Here is a 20978-nt window from a genome sequence, read left to right on the forward strand (position 1 = left end):
CTGTATATAACCCGCCATTTAAACGTTTTTGGCAACCTTTTCTAACCTTTTGCGAATGTCGAAAACGTTTTGAGTTTTCTGGGTAGCTAGACGGGCGTACGATCCAGTGGCGTAACTACGGGGGGAGGGAGGGCATGGGGGCATTATGTATCCTTAGCCCTGGGCGCCACAACAAAGATATTCTCGGGTGGGGGTAGGGGCGCCAATTTTGTTTCTTGCCCCGGGCGCTACCAACCCTAGTTACGCCACTGGTACGATTACATGCGTGTGGGAATCGCAACCTCTCTACTTACAACAAAAACATTCTGTTCCGATTTGATCCAGGTCAAATCACAGATTGACTGGCGTATAATCAACGAAGGAATTAATTGGCTTTCATTAATTCATCTGCAGTTGTGAAAGGCCCACCTAGATCTATCAGTTTCTGAAGATCCTTATTTATGACTGGAATCTGAAACAGGAAGCGCTTACCAAGGAAAGTCTAACTGTCAAAGAAATCGCAAATGTTAGGGTGGATAGAAGAAGAAACAAGGATCTTCAGAAACTGGAAGATCTAGGTGGGCCTTTCACAATGATGCAGATGAGGTAGACCCCCTGGGGGGCATTTCAATATGAAATGTATATGTGTAGGGCTGGCACTTTCTCACCAAGTGGCATTCGGTGAGAGCAAAATATCAAAAATATGGGGTCATTGGGTGAGAATGTTTTTTTTGGATTCGGTGAGAGCACAATTGACAAAATATGGGGTCATTTGATGAGAGACGGACCATTTCGATCTAAATAAGGGAGGCGTTGGGTGAGAACATGACCTTAATAGGGTCGTTGTGTGAGAGCCAAAAGAAGCCTTGAAAATTGATTTTTTTTTAGTTCTAAATGGCTTCAAATGGCTTGTTATTTCCAAAGAAGTATCAAAATCAGTGATAGATGATGTGTTGCTGTTAAAATGGAAATTTAAGGGTCTTTGGGTGACAGATTGAAAGGAAATATGGGGTCTTTGGGTGACAGAGCATGCATGTGCTCATAAAAATATGGGGTCTTTGGGTGACAGCGATGTTGAAAAAGTGGGCCTTAACAGCCCTATATACGCATCACCTCCAAAGTTGGAGTGTCCCCCCCGGGTAGACCAGCACCTAGCATTCTATTTACCAGAATACAGATAGATAGATTGAATAGCTCTGTCAATACCAAAAAGTAGTGACTTTTAGATTGAAAAAGGATTACAAGAACCTGCCCTTAATCACCTATACCAACAACTTGAAGGTTTATCTGAACAATGTCACATGAAAGGCTGAAGCAAGCATTTGTGATTTTAATGCTGCTGTTGATGTTCTACTTACCAAGTAGGCCTATAGGTTAGTTACAAATACAATATAAAACAGTGAAACTTTGACTTTAGTGAGTACTTAGCTCAATGAACTGAGATATCGGAATGTATACATACTGGGGTATATATGCAGGACCCCCCCCCCCCGTTGACTGAATATATACATGCAAAATATCATACAATATATTTTTATGTCTGCCAAACAATTATAGACTCTTAAATTACCACATTTGTGGTTGTATTTGAAAAATGTTATCACAAATTCCCTATACCTTTGTACAGTACAAGTCTTCCGAATTCGGCAACCTTAATTTCATATGTTCAGGGGGTATGTACAGGGGGGTTAGAATTATTTGATTTCAAAATCAAGTTGATTTATATGTTAAGATAGGTCAGCTACATATTTTAAGAGGTGCAGAAAAAAAGGTTGGTGCTAATTCCAACCCCTAATTAAAGAGAAGTCTGTAGATACGAATGCAGAAGAGCTCGATAGTCAGCTATATAGTTGCAGTGGCGTAACTACGGGGGAGGGGGGGGGCAGAGGGGGGCAACATGCCCCGGGCGCTACCTTTAGGGGGGCGCCAAATTGACCAATTCAGCATCGATTCTGCGCCCCTCCAAGCGATGAAAGTCAAATTTTGTTTCATTTCAGCACAAAATCAATTGAAAGAACATTTTAAGACCGACATTCAACTTCTAGTAACCAAAATTAATTAGTGGTAGGCCTTATTTATCCAAAATTTCGCGCGCTCCACGCGCAATTGTTTCAAGGAAATTGCCCGCGTCTAACATATTCGGGGGGGGGGGGGGGTAGGGGCGCACATTTTGTTTCTTGCCCCGGGCGCTACCAACCCTAGTTACGCCACTGTATAGTTTATTATTGATAACAATTTCAGAGACATATGTATGGGAAATACAATTTCAATCTCAGAGGTCCCTCAAAAGTGCTTGTATATAGGCCTATATGTGACCATCTCCAACCAATCCCGGACATTAAAGATGACATTCTCATAAAAGAAAAAGAAAATTTTGGAATTCTTAATTTCATGGTATTTGACCTTGGAACTGAGTAGACTTTCAAATCATTGTAAGTACTTATTAAAAAGAGGTTTATTTAATTAATAATTGACAGTTGAACTATGATAATCCCTATTCAATCCTGTGTAAAGCAGGAATCTAATTAGCCCATATCTCAGATAGCAGTTCGGCAAAAATATCAAGGTATAATTTACAAAATTATCCATATCTTGAAAAGTATTGATGCTGTGTGTATAATCATGTCAAAAATGTGACTTGTTCTTGGTTTTGTTAAAATGGGTCACATATAAGAAGTAACCCTCGCAACAAATCAAAATCAAAATAGAATATTTAAAAAAAACAGATTACGGGCAAAGCAAAGACCTTGTATTATTGAAGGTCTTTGGGCAAACAGAGAAAACAATAGGCAAAAAGCAACATGTCACATGTGTACATGATTATTGAGACTGCCCCGGGAAATTTTTCCAAGCAATATCAATAGCTGCATGATGAGTAAACTGCCTTGCAAAAATTTGTCTTTGGGATGCCAGGATTGATGAATGCACGAATTAAATGCTGGCGAATAAAAGCAAGCCATCGAAACACGTGACGCTTTAAAACAAATCCAAATCGTCGCGCGCGCAATTATTTTTAGCGCATTCATTTGTTTAAGTTCAAAGATGTTGTCTCGCGTGCATGGTGTGAGATATTTTCTGTGGTATATTCTATTAATTTCGCTACCTGCTGGATTTCTTGGTGACAATTCAACTCTTTCAACTACTCATGCTAATGGTACAGTTTCACCTACAGCAAGAACACATAAAATACCGTTACCTGTTGGTATACTCCTTACGTCAATTGGAAATGACTATTACGATCATCTCATAATAGAAATACTTAATTCTACGATAAATGAATTTAACAGATTGGACGGGATTCTAGATCACTACAACTTATATATGAGATTACATTTTGATAAGGTACGTTTTCACTTTTTCGCATTTTTTGATGTTATTAATTTGTTTTAAGTGAATTAATTCTGATGTATTGACAATGTTAATCCTCTATCATTTCAACACGCTTCATGTTGCTACTTCAGTAATTCCAGAACCTATAACAGTTTGAATGCGGTAATCGAGGTATTACGCGGGGCGCAACCTAGGAATTTTTATATACTTAATTTCCAAAAAAGTGGACCTTTTTCCTAAATAAATTAAAACATGCAAAGAGTGGACTTAACTCCGTCTTAAATATTGCCTTTTTTGGACTTATTCAACACGAAAAGCTTGTAACCCTTGTTAATTTTTCTTTATAATTTGGACGTTGTAATTGGTGTAGAATTTTCCAAAATTTAGTTCCATATATTTAATTCACTGATTGTTTGGTAAGTCCCTAATGTTTACTTGAAACTATACGATACACTAACAAGTGTCATGTACTTTGTTACATATTCTATATTTATATTACTGGCACGCATTTAATTTTCACTTTGCTCAAAATGTATCACTTTAATTGGCTTTCATTAAATGCGTGTATCCAGTATGGAATAAAAATCGTTAAAGCTTTCCATGTTTCATGCTATGCTCGAATTGATTAAATCCAGTTTTATGTTGTGATAATAGTACTCAAGCGATGAAAAATGAGATATTCTGTAAATGGGATAGATACTGAAAGATGTAAATTTAATTGCTATGAAACAACTATTAAAATGTGTCTCATCTCTTCGCTATATAAATACTTGTAGATGTCATCGCTGCTTGTAAAGCACCCCAAATTTATCATACTAATGGGTGAAAGTCTGTAGGAAAATAACGATATCAATAGAAAATAACAAACATGTTGTGATCGATTTGCACGTACCTGTATGAATTCCTTTGTACTCCGTTTTTAGCACTTAACAATGTAATCATTGTTATGTATTATAAATGATTGACTTCTGAGTACCAAAAAGTTACTTACTATGAAGACCTAACTTTTGAGACGGTTTGTATATTTGAAGGTGCAAAAATTACCATAAGGCGCCCTGTTTTACCGCCGCGTTCATCATCACGGCACTTGCAAACAAATCGTGCCCAAGTTTGATTGACAGATGACGTCAGACGCAAACTAGTATCTTTATTTCTGTCTTTGATTATAGTACAAGTTTTAACAACCGTTTATCCGTGAAAGCGGGTAGTTTAATGGTTAACCCGTCCGACTAGAAAGCTCATATTTGTGGGTTCGAATCCCATGCCACCACATGTCCTTGCTTTTTTTTTCAATTGGGTGGCGCGTCGGCCGGGATCTCGTTTACCATGTTTACGTTATCTAGACTTATTATAACAGTTCGGGTTAGTTAACGGTTCACTCTTTCCTATAAACATGATAAAAGGACACGTTGGCGCAGCGGTACGGACTCTGTCTTGTAATCGGTGGATTGCGAGTTCGAGCCCCGGCGGTGCCATCGTGTTGTGCTCTTGAGCAAACCTTACTCGCCTCTCTCACCCATCTGTGAAATGGGGAGCTGTTATGAATATTGTCCATTGAGCGCCGCCCAAAGGTATGAGCATGCCTTGGGCATTATATGGCAGCTGACATATTCTAACGATAATAAATGTAAAGCGCTTTGGTACATGTGCACATGTGAAAGGCGCTGTATAAATACCAACATTTTTATTTTTATAAAATATATTCAGTTACCTCTAGTAGCGAGCAATCGTTCCACATAGTGTTTTGCACAACCCCGTTACCTACTTTATTTGTCTAATTTTCATCTTTATCTTGAGAACTGTCAGTCACCATCAATCAAGATCTATATGCAAATACCAGGCAGACGAACAAAATCTCCAAAGCCCTAGGAAGATGGATTAGGTGTGTCTCTTTTTAGAAGATGGATTGTGTATAAAGGTTTTTTGTATAGCCTGATGACCTATTTCTTCATTTAAATAAACGTTCATCAAGAATACAGAGATATAGTAAACAATAAAATGCGGAGGATAAATGCAGGATTCAAAAAACATGTTATCATATTGCTCATGACAGTGTACCTACAATGTTGTCCTGTTTCAGAATAAGCACTTCGCAATTTGAGGATACATATTTACAATGATATACAATTCTCTTTATGACTTTGCTGACATTTTTATAATTTGCCGACGCAGCCTCTCTATGATAATTATATAACCATATTATTTCTGTTGAGGTCTAGAGCTCATGGAAACAGATCTTAGATCAAGCAAAATCAGTCGGAACTTGGAAAATATTAAATTTTCAGTTTCTTATAGAATAGTAACAAACATTTGTAAAGCTGCATTTTGCAGAAAACCCCATTGCAATTGAACAACCAAGATATGAGCAATTAAAGAGTTTCCAAAACAATAGAAAACAAACGGAAATATTTCCTTTGTTTGGCTATATCTCAAAATCAATATTTCCGAGTTCCGACTGATTTTGCTTGATCGTATCACATCAACCACAGTCAATTTCAGGCATCTATATCTCTGTTGGTACTCAGAAGTCAATCATTTATAATACATAACAATGATAACAATGAACTGCTAAAGACGGAGCCATTTCAAATCTACGGTATTTTCAAACTGATGCATTCAGCACATGAGAATCAAAGCAATTCGTGCAAATCGATCACAACATGTTTGTTATTTTTCTATTGATATCGTTATTTTCCCACAAACTTTCAACCATTAGTATGATAAATTTGGGGTGCTTTACAAGCAGCGATGACATCTACAAGTATTTATATAGCGAAGAGATGAGACACATTTGAATAGTTGTTTCATAGCAATTCAATTTACATCTTTCAGTATCTATCCCATTTACAGAATATCTAATTTTTCATCGATTGAGTACTATTATCACAACATAAAACTGGATTTATTTAATTCGAGCATAGCATGAAACAAGGAAAGCTTTAACGATTTTTATTCCATATAACATAAGAAATGAAATAGTAAGACTTTGTTGCCATAAAAATATCGGTTGATTTTGCATAAAAGTAGAATAACATGCGAGCAAAGAAATGTATTTTCCAAAGTGAGGTTAATTTTAAAGGAAGCTGATCACCTATAATATGTATATTAACGGGGGTCTCCTCAAAACAAGCCAATTTCTCTCTAATGTAAACTGGATACACGCATTTAATAAAAGCCAATTAAAGTCATACATTTAGAGAAAAGTGAAAAATTAAACGCGTGCCAGTAATATAAACATAGACTGTACAAAAACTACATGATGACACTTGTTAGTGTATCGTATAGTTACAGTTTCAAGTTTATTAAAGGTCATAAATATTGCTCGAACATCATAATCATTGGCAACCTAATAAAAATGACTCATTTTTTGAGAAAATAAGACGTTTAAAATTGATATTCCGCAAAAACCAACTTAAGCGGTGAGTTCGTTCGAACGAGACAGATTTGACCAAAAAAAGTTATTATTATTATTATTATTATTATTATTATTATTAGTGTTATTATTATTATTATTATTATTATTATTATTATTATTATTATTATTATTATTATTATTATTATTATTATTATTATTATTAGTGTTGCTATTATTATCTTTGAATACAGAGTGTATCAAGCACATTAGCCTCGCTCTACGACTTGGCATATAACGGCCAACCTGTTCCCATTCTATGGGGTCCTCTATTATCCGGACATGCAATTCCGGTATCCGAAGTGATCACCCGGTACAACATCACTCAGGTCAGTACGGTTGCTCTTTGTCTTGCTTGTGCCCGTCTTATTTATACGTATATCAGCGCTTGGATCGCCTAGTCGGTGTTGGGTGCTTACTAGATTGACATTACATTACATTACAAATTGTGGGCTTTTTAAAGCGCTTCACCAAAAATATCGAAGCGCATAAGGAACAGTAAATAAAAACGAAAAGCGTACAAACATAACATTTCACAAAAACACAATATAAACAGAAAAGCAGAATGAAAATAAGTATTTTTTAAGAAGTACCTCAAGTTTTTGGTCACAACTTTGACTTTTATCAGGAGACTTGGTAACCCAAGTTCTGGATCAGTGACCTTTTGGACACTTGACTCCAAAACTTGGTCGTATACTCTGGGTAACTTGTATCGGCCACCGTCGCGATTTAGTGATGGTTTTTGGTTGACTCTGACGTAGATTGATTTCCTTCACACCCTTTTCAAAGTATCCTGCGTCCCGATCGAGGATTTTGACCTTGTCCAAATGAATTTAATTATGAAGTCTACCAACACAGATGAACTTTCATGAAAGTATTTTTCTTTATTTCCTCAATCTTTTACAATATCTTTTATCACCACTTTTATCACATCATTATCATGCAATTGCTTGCTGGAGCACTCGATGTATGTTAGTTTACAATTCAAATATTTATTAGTGATTGGTTTCCCTTGTTACAATAATTATTCATTCCGAAATTCCCAGAGAAAGACTTTCGCTTGAGCAAGACTTTACAAGGGATAATTAAATTCTGTACAGGCATGAAGACCTTATTCATGAATTAATAGGTAGCGTTGTAATTACATTTATATCTTTCAATCATGCAAATTCTTGTTGGATTAGTTTCAATTAGGATCAGATGCACGGCGCTTATTCCATATGTCATAACTGGACCTAGAAATATTCTTTCCTAAGACGTTTTGTTGTTGATTTTGTAATTGGGCAACTCTCCATAAATCCAAGATGGAAAAGCCGGACGCTATCTTGAAAATTTAACGTTTGAACCACTTGCTCTAGAATGAGGTATAATACCTCATGATGGGGTGTATACAGGGTGTAACAATAAAATTTATACAATTGCATTTTGACTTCTCAGGAAAAAACTAAAAGAGTTATGGCACAAATGTTATATGCAATACAATCAGTAATATCTTGGCTAAAAGAAGATGTTTAGTTGGTTTCTTTACTAGTTTGGGTTCAAAATGTCCGATTAATTAAATAGTTCCGAAAATATGTTGGGCCACTTTTGTCATGTTTGCGTATATCAAGTTTGAACCGCGTAGATATTCGTATCGTGCATTAAACATCAAAGAACTGACACAAAAGAATTATAAGTGGTGTTTCTTCATATATATAATTAACATGAACTTAATAATGATATGATACTTCTTTACAATTTAAAATGAAGTCATGAAATTTCTTTCGAATTATCTTATTCATTCATTCATTCATTCATAAAAGGTTTATTAAGAAATTGTCATCACAGTATAAAAACCGAATTGCAACAATTTTACATACAAATTCAACAACATAATAATAATCATATACACGATGCGAGAAAATTACAAAAAATATCAAAACAGCATTGACCAGTACATAGGCCCCATACACTCATACAGACCCAATCACACACCCAAGCACCCCTACGCACATCCCACCCACACACCCCTATGAACGCACACCCACCACACATCCCACACACCCCTACACCCCCACCCACCTCATCACACACACAAACAAATCACACACTGAACACACCCTTAAACGCCCACACTCACTCCAACACCACACGCACCCCCCACACACACACACCCCTACACTTGAATCCAAGCCAAATTAATAAATAGAATCCTGCAACTACATAAAAAAGGATATTATATTATAAATAAAGTATCCTCATATCCCTGAGATATCATTGGTAAAAGTTTTGCAAATTAAGTTCAGCTGGGCTTCTAGCTGTTCTGGGGCGACCACTATTGCCAGCATTTCTGTTAACAAATTCTACACACTTCTCATAGTTATATGTAATTGTATGCCTTGATGGAAGACGTGAGTTTGGAAAATGAGCTATAAACAATCTTATGGTTTCTGCTTGACTCCATGTGCTACCGAATGTCACAACCCATTAAAATATGCTCTTCCAACGTGAATTGGGCTTGAAGGTGTTGAGCTGTAGCCACGATTTCTAGTAAATAAGGTTGTTATGTCAGTGCTTAGTTGTGACATTCAAAAACTCAAGGAGATCTTCTATTATGTAATCATTTCTACCACTTCGAATACCCCATTGTTTAAAACTACCTATCATAAGAGCACCGTCCAACTGCCTTGGTTAAACTCTATTCAGTCACTTTTGTAACACTTAGACAAAAGTGGCCCAAGCGGTTTTAAGACTAGGTTACATAATTGGCCATATCTTCACTTGTATACCATCAATTTTATTGGAACAAAGCTTATCTGGTGGCTAAAGAAATTATCTTGATAGACATATAAATATCAAACCAAATAATAAGCGGCATACTTGTGTCATTCTATTTTCAAAATTGTACAAATTTTATTGTTACACCCTGTATTTAAGAAAAGCGTAATACCGTATCCTTTACATCCGTGTGTCTGAGGCGTAAATAAGGTCGAACCTGTTATTATTAGAGAGAAGGACACATTAAATTTAGATGTAAAGGAAATGAAGCAACCTTTCTATTCTTTTACCGCAAAAATAGTGCGATTTAGAGAGAAAATACTACATTTTTGCCCATAAAGTACTGTACACTTAAGGGGTACTACACTCATTGCATTTCTTGCGTTTTTTGGGTTTTTTTTTTTTGCATTTTGTGAAGAAATGAGAAAAAAATTGGACAAAGTGGTATGCAAAATGAAGGGCAAATCTTCTCGTTCTATTAGTGGCATCGGTATCAATGTAGCTTACATGCTTTTAAAGGTAGAAGCCAAAAGGTGATACATCACTGATGTTTTAAATTCACTTCATTTTGGAAAGCTTACTATCAACGGATTTCGTTAAAATTTTGGATACATGTTGCTAACACATTAGAGAAATAATGTTGATATGTAAAATGGGAATAAGTGGTTCTTGATGACTTCATGAACTTGGTGATTTTCAGAGCTCCGCACCTATCAACATACAAACTGGTTAAAATGCTTCTATTTTCAATGTTAAGCTATATTTTGTATTTTTAACTAGCGACATAATAATTGCACTGGAAACTAATTAAGCCATATGTAAAAAGTTTCCACAACCAAACTATAGTTATGTTGAAAAAATTGCATTTCTCTTCACCTATACCATCAGATTAGCTAGTTTTTCATAAGCTTCACTTTTGTGATTTTGGTACCAATTTTACCTAAATTTGTCCAATCCATTTCAATTATACAATCTAAATTGTCACTCACCATATAGTACTCACCATATACATCCATTCCCAAGAAATGTTATTCTATCCATCATAGCATTATATATCCAGTAAAAGACAAACTAGACAAAATATCAAAATTGATGCCTCATTATGCTATGTTGATATATCACATGTTGTTCAAAATGGATGCCTAAATTTGACCTCAACCAGGTGACCTATAACCTGACCTATGATGACTTATAGCCTTATAGAAATCTATTTTCCAAACAACACATGGTAGAGGCTATACATAGTATTAAATTTGCTATACCATTCATTGTGGAAGAGATATTTTAGCATGCCTGGTTGAGCACAGTCTGAAGATGGTATAACAAAAGATATATAAGTACTCTACTTGAATAGAATAAATTATGTTTTGTTATAAGGCACACATCTGAGTTACTATAATCCCATAGTAACAGGTAAACAAAAAAGTATATAAGGCAAAAATTATATACTAAAATGGTTTTTAAAAGCACTCAGTTCATGGACATGAGGTGATGAACATATTTATGTACTTCATAAATTTGCAAGGAAACAAAGAAGAGTGGTACTGATGAAAATAATGGTATTACACCCCCTTAACCTCGCGTAATGATGATGATGATGATGATGATGATGATGATGATGATGATGATGATGATGATGATGATGATGATGATGATGACGGTGGTGGTGGTGGTGGTGGTGGTGGTGGTGGTTATCTGATTATTACCTCTAATATTAGCAAAACAATGCATTTACTTGTGTCAACTCCATCTTGTTTTCTTGCAGGTGACCTTGGCAAACAGTGAAACATTAAGAGACCGTGATAAATATCCGTATTTGAACCAAATCTATCCAAGCATTAATTATCTTAACCATGTTCGATATCACCTCATGAATTTGATGGGTTGGAAAACATGTGGCATTATTTTTGAAGATGTTGAATACTGGCGCACTGTAAGTGAATCTCATGGAAAACTCCTTTAACTTCATTATGAAGAGCTAAGAGCTTATTTCCACACACATGTGTCTGATTTACCTGTGCAATATTGGTATGGGTTGCTATATGTATTTTAATTTCAGTTAGATGCACCCTTACAAAGCAAACAGTGGATGGACGCATAGTAACAATACTGTGTGAGGCCTTTGATTCCCAAATGAGAACAATAGTCTGCATATTGTTAACAGGCATTTTTGTGGTAAATAATGGCTTGCTGATCATGTTGATGGTACAAATCATTGTTTCTAATGTCAAACTTGTCAAAGTAATTGTGATTGTATCACACAATTAAATGAGAAACTTGTGGTTGTGGACTTAAAACGGTTTGGAAATAAGCTCTTCATATCTTAAAAGAAATCTTACCGAAATGTTTGGCTTTCATTTACGTTCATTTAATATTTGTAGTACGTGTTGTCGGTTTTTATGCAAGGCATATCTTTTTAAATATTATTATTTAAAGGATCTTGATTTTTTTTTTAATTAACCAACTTAATATTCACACCTACGATTTCATGGAATACATCCTCATCAGCCTAGTATATCTTTAGAAATTGATGTTACTACGTCGTGGAAGGTGTATGTTCAATTTAATTTGGTCCTCTACCACCTGGATCAATAGGCACATAGTTAAATTCCCATTTGAACCAATAGGACAGTTGCTCCAATCCCTCTCCATTCTCACTTAGTCCAATCCCATTTATAGTTAATCCCCAGTTAAGAGTTGGTTCAATTCCCACTGGTTCAATTCCCACTGGTTCAATTCCCATGTGGTTCAATTCCCATTTGGAATTTGAAACAAACAAACCAAGTCAGTCGACTCTGCAGATAAAGTATATAGGCCAATTTACACTGTTTACAAACCTGGTTAATTTCTTATTGACTGCATGGTATATAGAATAGTGAAAATTCAAAATGTGAGTAAACCGATGTCACGTGACCTTGAAATGGCCTGTATATTTATATGGCATTAAGCTAGCTACTTAGACAATAATAACTGCGTACCATCTAATGAGGTTATGAATTGGGCTTAAGGGGGTACTACACCCCTGTGGTAAATTTGTGACTATTTTTTTTTCTCAAAAACTAAAAACACACTGTTAACAAAAGTTATGTATATTGTTGGGGCAAGGAATCCAATTACTACACTGAAATTTCAGTGACTCAAGACAAACGGTTCAGTGTATATGATAGGAAATGAGGTACATCCTAGTGGTACCTCATTTCTTATCATAAATAACGAACCGCATGTCTTGGGTCACTGAAATGCCAGTGTAGTAATTGGATTCCTTGCCCCTATAATATACATAACTTTTGTTATCAGTGTGTTATTAGTTTTTGAGAAAAGTGCAAAAATAGTCACAAATTTATCGAAGGGTGTAGTACCCCCTTAAAGCATCATTTGCTTCTCATTAGTCTACTTTCCATTGCTTACCATGCTTACTTACTTGCTTGCTTGCTTGTTTGCTTGCTTGCTTACTTACTTACTTATTTACTTACTTACTTACTTACTTACTTACTTACTTACTTACTTACTTACTTACTTACTTACTTACTTACTTACTTACTTACTTACTTATTTTCTTACTTTCTTACTTTCTTACTTACTTACTTACTTACTTACTTACTTACTTACTTACTTACTTACTTACTTACTTACTTACTTACTTACTTACTTACTTACTTTCTTACTTGCTTACTTTCTTAGGTGCTTGCTGTGAAATCGGGCAAAGTGCGTGACAAATTTGCTCACCTGATTTATTTACATTTATTGATATTTTTCTGAGCAAAATTAAAATTACTCAAGGAGACTGAAAGATAATACGGTTTTTCGGTCACAACCTTGATATATTATACTGCTCCCGTATCGCAAACAGTATTGTTCATTAACTAAAAATAACGCTTCTCAATTTTTATTAACAGTATACGCGTTAACTTTTGAAATTGTATTTTCTTTCAAAGCATATGGACGACTTGATCAATCTGTTTGACAAAGAACAAATAACTGTGTTGACTACACAGACCATTCACAGCGCTAGTGAGGCCCCTCGGCGGCAAATTGAGAGTCTCAAGGTAATGAACCCATAATTCTGTTCGGGATGGGGCCATAAATTGCGTCACAACTGACGATTCATCGGTAAAGCTCACAGTACATATGGAAATGTTTGGATACAAAAACGATTCTCTTATAAACGCATCTATGCACAGTTTCCACCTCGATACACCTGAGCACACAATTTCGTCCAAGCAGCAGTACTTTGTAGAGAACACAGCCTGTGATTACTCTACACGGTTGAGTGCATAGCATCATAAGAGCTGTGTGAGCTTCTAGCTGGAAAATAGGCATATGTGATTGGTTTTTGTCAAAACCTCAAGTATTTCCTTCATCCAATCAGACATTTTTGAAAATCGAATAAAAGCTAACACTTCCCGATAAAAACCTTTTTTTCATTAGGTCAACAGATGACGCAATTCAATGTTTATAGCAAGGCGAATGAGATCAATCTGTTGAAGTCAACCTATTCACGCACTATGTTTGTCCCTGGGCAATGGAGAGCGGGCAGTTGGGGGAATTGCGAACCTTGACTCCCATTTTTGAAAACCTGCACACGCAATGCTTTGCCAGTGACCCGCTGAGTGTGACTCTGACTTCATCAAGTCTGATTGAAGTGAGAGTCACATCTGACGAAAGTTCAACAAGACGACAACCCTTTCAATCACACGGCCACCCGTTGAAACCTTGTTGCTTATAGTGCCCATTTCTCTGTCAAAACGTTGGGTGGAGGTTGGTTGCTGGGACCCGCTACATCTCCCCCAACACTGATTCTGTTTAACCTTTCCAGCATGCTACCCATTTACACCCGGGTGGAAATAGGATAATCATGATAACAACACAACACTAAGGTAGATTCGAACCCACAACCTAAGTTTATATATTTGGCATAATTTATGGTACTTTACCATATAATAGAATAACTTGTAAATAAATATGCGAGTGTATAATGCGCAAAAGTACTATAATAATATTTTCAAATTATAATATGAGTGAATGAAAAATAATAATTTTGCATTCGTCTTAAAGTCATAATGTTACGGTCGTATAAATGAAATTGGTTCCTATCAATTTGTAAGCGCTCTTTAGCAAAGTCATAGTTCATTGAATTTACAACTGTATGACAAAACTGGCAAAAATAGTAACTTTTTGCATAAGATTTGCAATTTAAAGAGAATTGGCCATTGCTCATTCTAATGACGCTAGTATATGGACAATATAAGTGTGCTTTTTCATTTAATGACATAAATTTGAAAAATATTGTAAGGAACACTTGAGGGTTTGACTTTTAAAACCTACATTTTGGTCAAAAAATGTGTTTGGATAGGTGGCTTTTTCAGATTTACCACAATCGCCTTGCTATAACATTGAATTGCGTTATCTGTTGACCTAACGACGAAAGGTGTTTTAGGGGGAAGTGTTAGCTTTCGTTTGATATTAAAAAATTCTGATTGGATGAAGGGAACACTTGAGGTTACGACAAAACCAATCACAGAGGACCAATTTCAGCTAGAAGCTCCACAGCTCTTACGATGCTATGCACTCAACCGTGTTGTGTAATCAAAGACTGTGTGGAGACAATTCACTGCTTGCTCTTGGACGAAAATGTGTGCTCATGTGTATCGAGGTGGAACTGTGACAGTGCGTAGATGGTTTATAAAAGAATCGTTTTTGTAGAGAAACCTTTCCATATGATTTTTTTTTCAAACCTGTTTTTTTGGCATATTTGTAATGTTAACACATGTCCCAACTTGCGCCTAAATGGACTCGGTCAAATATTTTGTGTTTAGGTCAACAGAGCAAAGTTCGACAGTCATAATTTCATGAAATTATGACTTTATGTTCTCCTATAGAACTACATTTTAAACGGCCAAAATAACCAGTAGGGTTTTGTTCACTTTACCTTCCCAGCAATCACAAAACGTTTTCGACATCATTCGCAAAAGGTTAGAAAAGGTTGCCAGAAAACGTTTAAATATCGGGTAATAAAACGTTTTCATAACATTCAAAAATACTTACAGCAAAACATTCTAACACAACGTTATTCAACCAAACAATGTTTACAAAAAATAGTTTACAATAACATTCGGTTTAAATACGTTTTCATAACCTTTATATAACCCGACATTTAATGTTATTAAAACGTTTTTACTAAAACCAAAACTCTAAATATAACCCGTTTAGAACGTTTTTAACATGTTTGCTGGGCTTGTTCTTTCAGCTCAAAAATGGACAAAAACCTTTCCCAACAATTGTTGCTAGTATTACTTCAGCATTTTGAGTATATAGAATAACAAGTTTAAAATTGGACGGAAATCGTACATTAGGGCTTTAATCAATATTTATCAAATTTGTAAATTTAATGTCTAGCCACATATCGATATATTTCTGTCAAATCCAAGAAGAAGCAAGAACTATTCAAGGGCATATAGAAAATGTGTTGAGACATTGTATTCATTCAAGCTACATTAAAATGTTAGATGCTACATTGAACAATAATTATCTAACAATTTTAGACAATGTTTATATGTTCTGCATCAAGAAAATGGATGATACAAGAAATATATATAATACAGCATTAAAGCCATAATGTACGATTTCTGTGAAATTTTAATTTTGTTATTCTTTATTCTTTATATACCTGGAAGAGTTGCTGTCCATTTTAAGTTGAAAATTACAAGGTAAAGTGAATGAAATCCCATTGGTTATTTTGGCCATTTAACATGCAGTTCTATGGGAGGATATAAAGTCATAATAAAAAGAGTATGACCTTATGTCAAGCTTTGCTCTGTTGACCTGCAAAAACAACAAATTGGCCGATTCCATTTAGGTGCAAATTGGGACATGTGTAAACATTACAAATATTTTTTTAAATAACCAATTTCATATTATAAGATCGTACATTTTTGCTCATGTGTTTTGCTTTTTAATGTAAATTGTTCAACAACAAAAGATTTGCAGCTGGTATATCGATTGGTATACAGCATTGCATATTTCCTTAACTTAGTATCATTTACTAAATTAAGTTATATTTATTCTGATTGCTTTAGGTTCCACATAATATGAACGTAGATTGATACTAAAATCTGCTACACTGTAAACTAACAACAACAAACCATGCTTACATAGTTCTTACAAAAAAGCAAAGATACATAGATAAAAACAAAAAGAACTATTCTTAAACACTTGAGAACGTTCCTGCAATCTTATTGGTTCTTACTTCAGCTTTACCCGTGTGATATGACACGATATCACACGGGTCAGCGCAATGCGTCGACGCGATACCCGTACTCGCTATTTGGACCAATCGGAGGCGCACAGCAACAACGGGACTGATCGATTTTAAGTCCTAGGGTATTCCTTGCAAAATATAGGATTTAATTTGATTAAAACTTGTATAATATTTTTATTTGAATTGAAGTGTTTAAGAATGAGAATAAAGGTATTATTTTTAGCCGCTGTCGTACTTCGCCTCGTTGTTTTACTTAAAATAATGATGTCGCCCGTGTTATATGAGACGATAGATGCACGCCAGCGGCTAAAAACAATACCTTTATTCTCTAAATAGTATGCTATTGAGTGAGTTTTCAGAGATGTTCAGTTCAGAGAGTATTTCACATGTGATGGCAAACTTTTCCAAAGTTCAGTGACAGCAATAGAAATGAGCGATGACCAAACTGAGTAGAAGGTGATCAACTGGTTAGACGAAACCATCGGAAACTGTGATCATGATGATCCAAGACGTGGAGGCATATAATGTTGTATGAATTCTTGAAGACCATGAATTAACAAACCATACAGACAAACAAACAACAACTAACTTCCGTTGATAATTAATATCAATTGTATTTCAGCAACATGATGTTCGGATAATCATCGTAGGGTCTTATGCAGGTGTAACAGCCAAAATTTTATGCGAGGTAAGAAAGTGATTTATCCAATTCTTGTAGAAAATTATATAAACATTTAAAAATAGGGCCGATTTGTTTGTCCTCTCACGTTGTAGCGCTCTTTGGTTATAATCTGGAATTTCTTCTTTTTTCAGGCACACAAGCAAGATCTCAAGGGCTCTAAGATAGTGTGGATTTTCCCAAGATGGATAGCAGGTACAATACTTAATTCATTAGACCAAGGTGATTGGGGATGTTCTGCTGATGAATTGAGGGAAATGGTGGAATTAAGTTTAAATGTTGAGCTCAGGCGTCCATTGCGAGATATGAAACAGCTGGATTTAAATGGATTGGTGAGTTGTTAAAGATATTTGAACTAAATCCAAGATATGGGGACAATCTACGCCCTTGATCCTACCATCCTACCTATGTGTGACCACATTACCACCCTTGCAAAGTCTATCAATTTCCATCTTCGTAATCTTTACCGCATCCGTAAATTCATTGACCAGGATACCTGTCACCACGCTGTTCGTTTCTTCATACTGTCCCGACTTGATTATGGCAATGCAATCCTCTATGATATCACTCAAGGTGAAAGAAATAGGCTATACTGCAGAAGCTGCAAAATCGTGCTGTGCGTTTGATAATCTCTGTTCCTTGCTCAACTGGTACCTCCAACCTTCTATTCTTAAAATTCAATTGCATTGGCTTTCAATCCAGGACCGAATTCTTTTTAAACTCCTGCTTTATGTTTAGTGCTCTCAGGACCGTGCCCCTAATTATCTTTGTGAGCTTCTTTCAGCCTATGCTCCTGGAAGAGGAGGATTGAGATCTTCTTCCGATAAGACTCTGCTTAGTTGCAGCTGGTTTAAATACCTTTTCTGTCTCTGGCCCGAGGGAATGGAATAAACTCACTAAAGCCATTAGGGAGTCTCCATCAATTCCAGTTTTCAGAAAGAAACTGAAAACACACCTTTTCAGTTTAATAGCTTCTTTCTTGTTCCTTCTGTGTTTCTTTTTTCCCATCCTTTCTCTCCTTATTCAGCGCTTTGATAAATTTTACAGGCGCTTTATAAATGTCTTTATGTATGTATATGGTCGAATCCAACGAAAAGTGTACACGGCATGTTCAGGGCCATAACTTAAAAGTATTAATCAATTGGCATTCGTTTTTGTATTGTGTTTATTCGCCTTGATCATATATTAAGACCCCTTCTGTGAAAAACTTAGACACAGAGACCCCAAAACATGCTATTTTTACCCATTTTTTCAAAATATTTCTTAAAGTATTTTTAACAAGAAATGTCTTTAAAAAGACAATCGCCACGGATGAAGGCCATGTTTCATAATTTGCATTGATAGTTCATGATATGCTGGTCATTTGTTTTATGTGTACATTAATTTCCGGATGGGACATACATGGGTATTTATTGGTAAATACCACCAAGGATATAGGAAATACAAATTTACTCTTAAAATGTGTGCTAAGTATATCTAATTCAGAATTGTATAACAAAAATCTCCATGCATATCAATCCAAGCAAGTTTCCTGACAATCTGACAATCAATATTCAGTTGACCTCAGATAAAAGTATCATTTGGTTCAATTACAGTTTGAGGCTACTTTTAACCAGCCGAATCACATGAATGTTCTATTATAAGATGTTTTGCTTAAATCTTGTTGGACCAAGGTCATTTATAATTGATAAATAAATAAATAATTAAATTAATAAAATAATACAATTATTTATTTATTTACCTTCCTATCTATAAGTACAAGTCAAATGGGGTAGGCTACATTTGTTCAATATTATAGCCTACGTGTATAAATTATGCCCATGTCATAACTATGCCCTAAAAACTTTATTTTGCATGGGATTGTTCCTGTTGGAAAGACAAAACTGATGTTTAAGATATCAATTATTTTATCAATAACATTTTGAGTCCTTTTTTATCCATAAAACGATAAAGGATAGGAGACTCCCACATGGTCCATACTAAGATTTTAATTCTGTATACAATATTAGATCTGTTATCAACATGATCACAACCAAACATATCACGCTATGCTCAGCGGTCTTGCAGGTCTGCAAGGATACTACGATCTGTGATACTACCGACAACTAAAGTATTAAGAGGCATTATCTGTTATTTTGGAGAATTTTTTTAAAATGTTTGCCACGGTCAAAAAATGGATTTCCTTTAAACTTTCATATTTGATGCACCTTGACCTGAAACAAACACACATGAAATAAATTTGGGAAAAATATCCCCGTTGCCATGGTAACAGCCAAATTTTCATTTTAGGCCTATTTTCACAATTTTGCATTTTTCAGCAGTCAATTTGTCAAGTTTTGAAGCCAGTGTTACTAATATACACAATATATATATACTGTTTTCTTTATAAGGTATGAATAGGTCAAACCTTAGATGCCGCATTGAAAGTATAAAAATAATCACCAGATGTCAGGGTGGGTTATACCATTTATTTGAAATAGGGGTGTTTTTCAATTTTTTCAAAGTATGAAAATATACCAACTTTGTATAGCTCATAAACCATATGGTAGTGCTCCGATTTCAACATCGACCACAGCATGTTGAGATGATACATTGGTCTTATGAAAAAGTTACATTTGAGCTTGGGGAAAACACATCTGTATATACAGTGTTGCCAGACATTTTCCTATTTTTCGAAATTCAACACAAATCTCACCTTAAGTTAAATGATGTGAAAATGAAACATCATCCTTTCAAGGAACATTTATTAGAAAGAGAGTTTTATTCATATCAAATATGATCAGTTATAATGGTCAGTGTTGTTCTAAACCACATGTGTGTTGCCATAATTGGGGTTTTATTGTGATTTGTGGATATTTTCAACTTTTTAATAGTTATAAAAATACCAAAATGCATTTCTATAATAAAGAATGAAACATCGACCTCGTCATGTTGAGATGATACATTGGCCTTATGAAAAAGTTATTTTGATGGGGGGGGGGTAAAACATCAGTTTATACAGTGTTGCCAGATATTTTCCTATTTTTTCAAAATTCAACACAAGTCTCGCCGTAAGATATGAAAATGAAACTTCACCTTCATATGGAACATATCTTTTTAGAAAGAAAGTTAATTTCATATTCAATTTGAATATCTGGGATGGTCAGTATTATTCTAATCCATATGGGTATTGCCATAGCTGGCGTTTAAAGGGGCATTTCGTGATCCACAGCCTAATCATCCCACTTTTCACAAAAAAATGTTGAGATTTTTATATCACAGGAAACCTCTGGCTACATAATGTTTATGTATAAAATATTTCTTGCAGATTTAGTTTAATAGCAAAGATATCGTGAAATTTGAATTTCGTTCTGGTGCACCAGAACGAAATTACAACGTATTGTCTATGAGCAGTGTAATACACATAATCATGCATAACTCGCAAACGCAATATCGGAATCAACTAAACTTTTGGGAATATGCTATTTTCGTTGATATATACTGAAAAATGTCATAAAAAGAGAATGCTAGGATCACGAAATACTCCTTTAATATGACAATATTTAGATATGTCCAGCTTTTTA

The 20978-nt window shown here is 35.2% G+C and overlaps 1 protein-coding gene across 1 annotated transcript in view; it reads left to right on the forward strand.

Moving 5' to 3' along the window:
* Nucleotides 1-3021: 3021 nt before the first annotated feature.
* LOC140152415 (gamma-aminobutyric acid type B receptor subunit 2-like) overlaps nt 3022-20978 on the forward strand; it is a 35810-nt gene continuing 17853 nt past the window's right edge. Inside the window, exons 1-6 of the mRNA XM_072174720.1 lie at nt 3022-3321; nt 6916-7050; nt 11244-11411; nt 13414-13524; nt 17359-17424; nt 17550-17747. Coding sequence (XP_072030821.1) covers nt 3022-3321; nt 6916-7050; nt 11244-11411; nt 13414-13524; nt 17359-17424; nt 17550-17747 — 978 coding nt within the window. The remainder of the gene's footprint in view (nt 3322-6915; nt 7051-11243; nt 11412-13413; nt 13525-17358; nt 17425-17549; nt 17748-20978) is intronic.

Source organism: Amphiura filiformis, chromosome 5, assembly GCF_039555335.1.
Source record: "Amphiura filiformis chromosome 5, Afil_fr2py, whole genome shotgun sequence".
In the NCBI taxonomy this organism is placed as follows: domain Eukaryota; kingdom Metazoa; phylum Echinodermata; class Ophiuroidea; order Amphilepidida; family Amphiuridae; genus Amphiura; species Amphiura filiformis.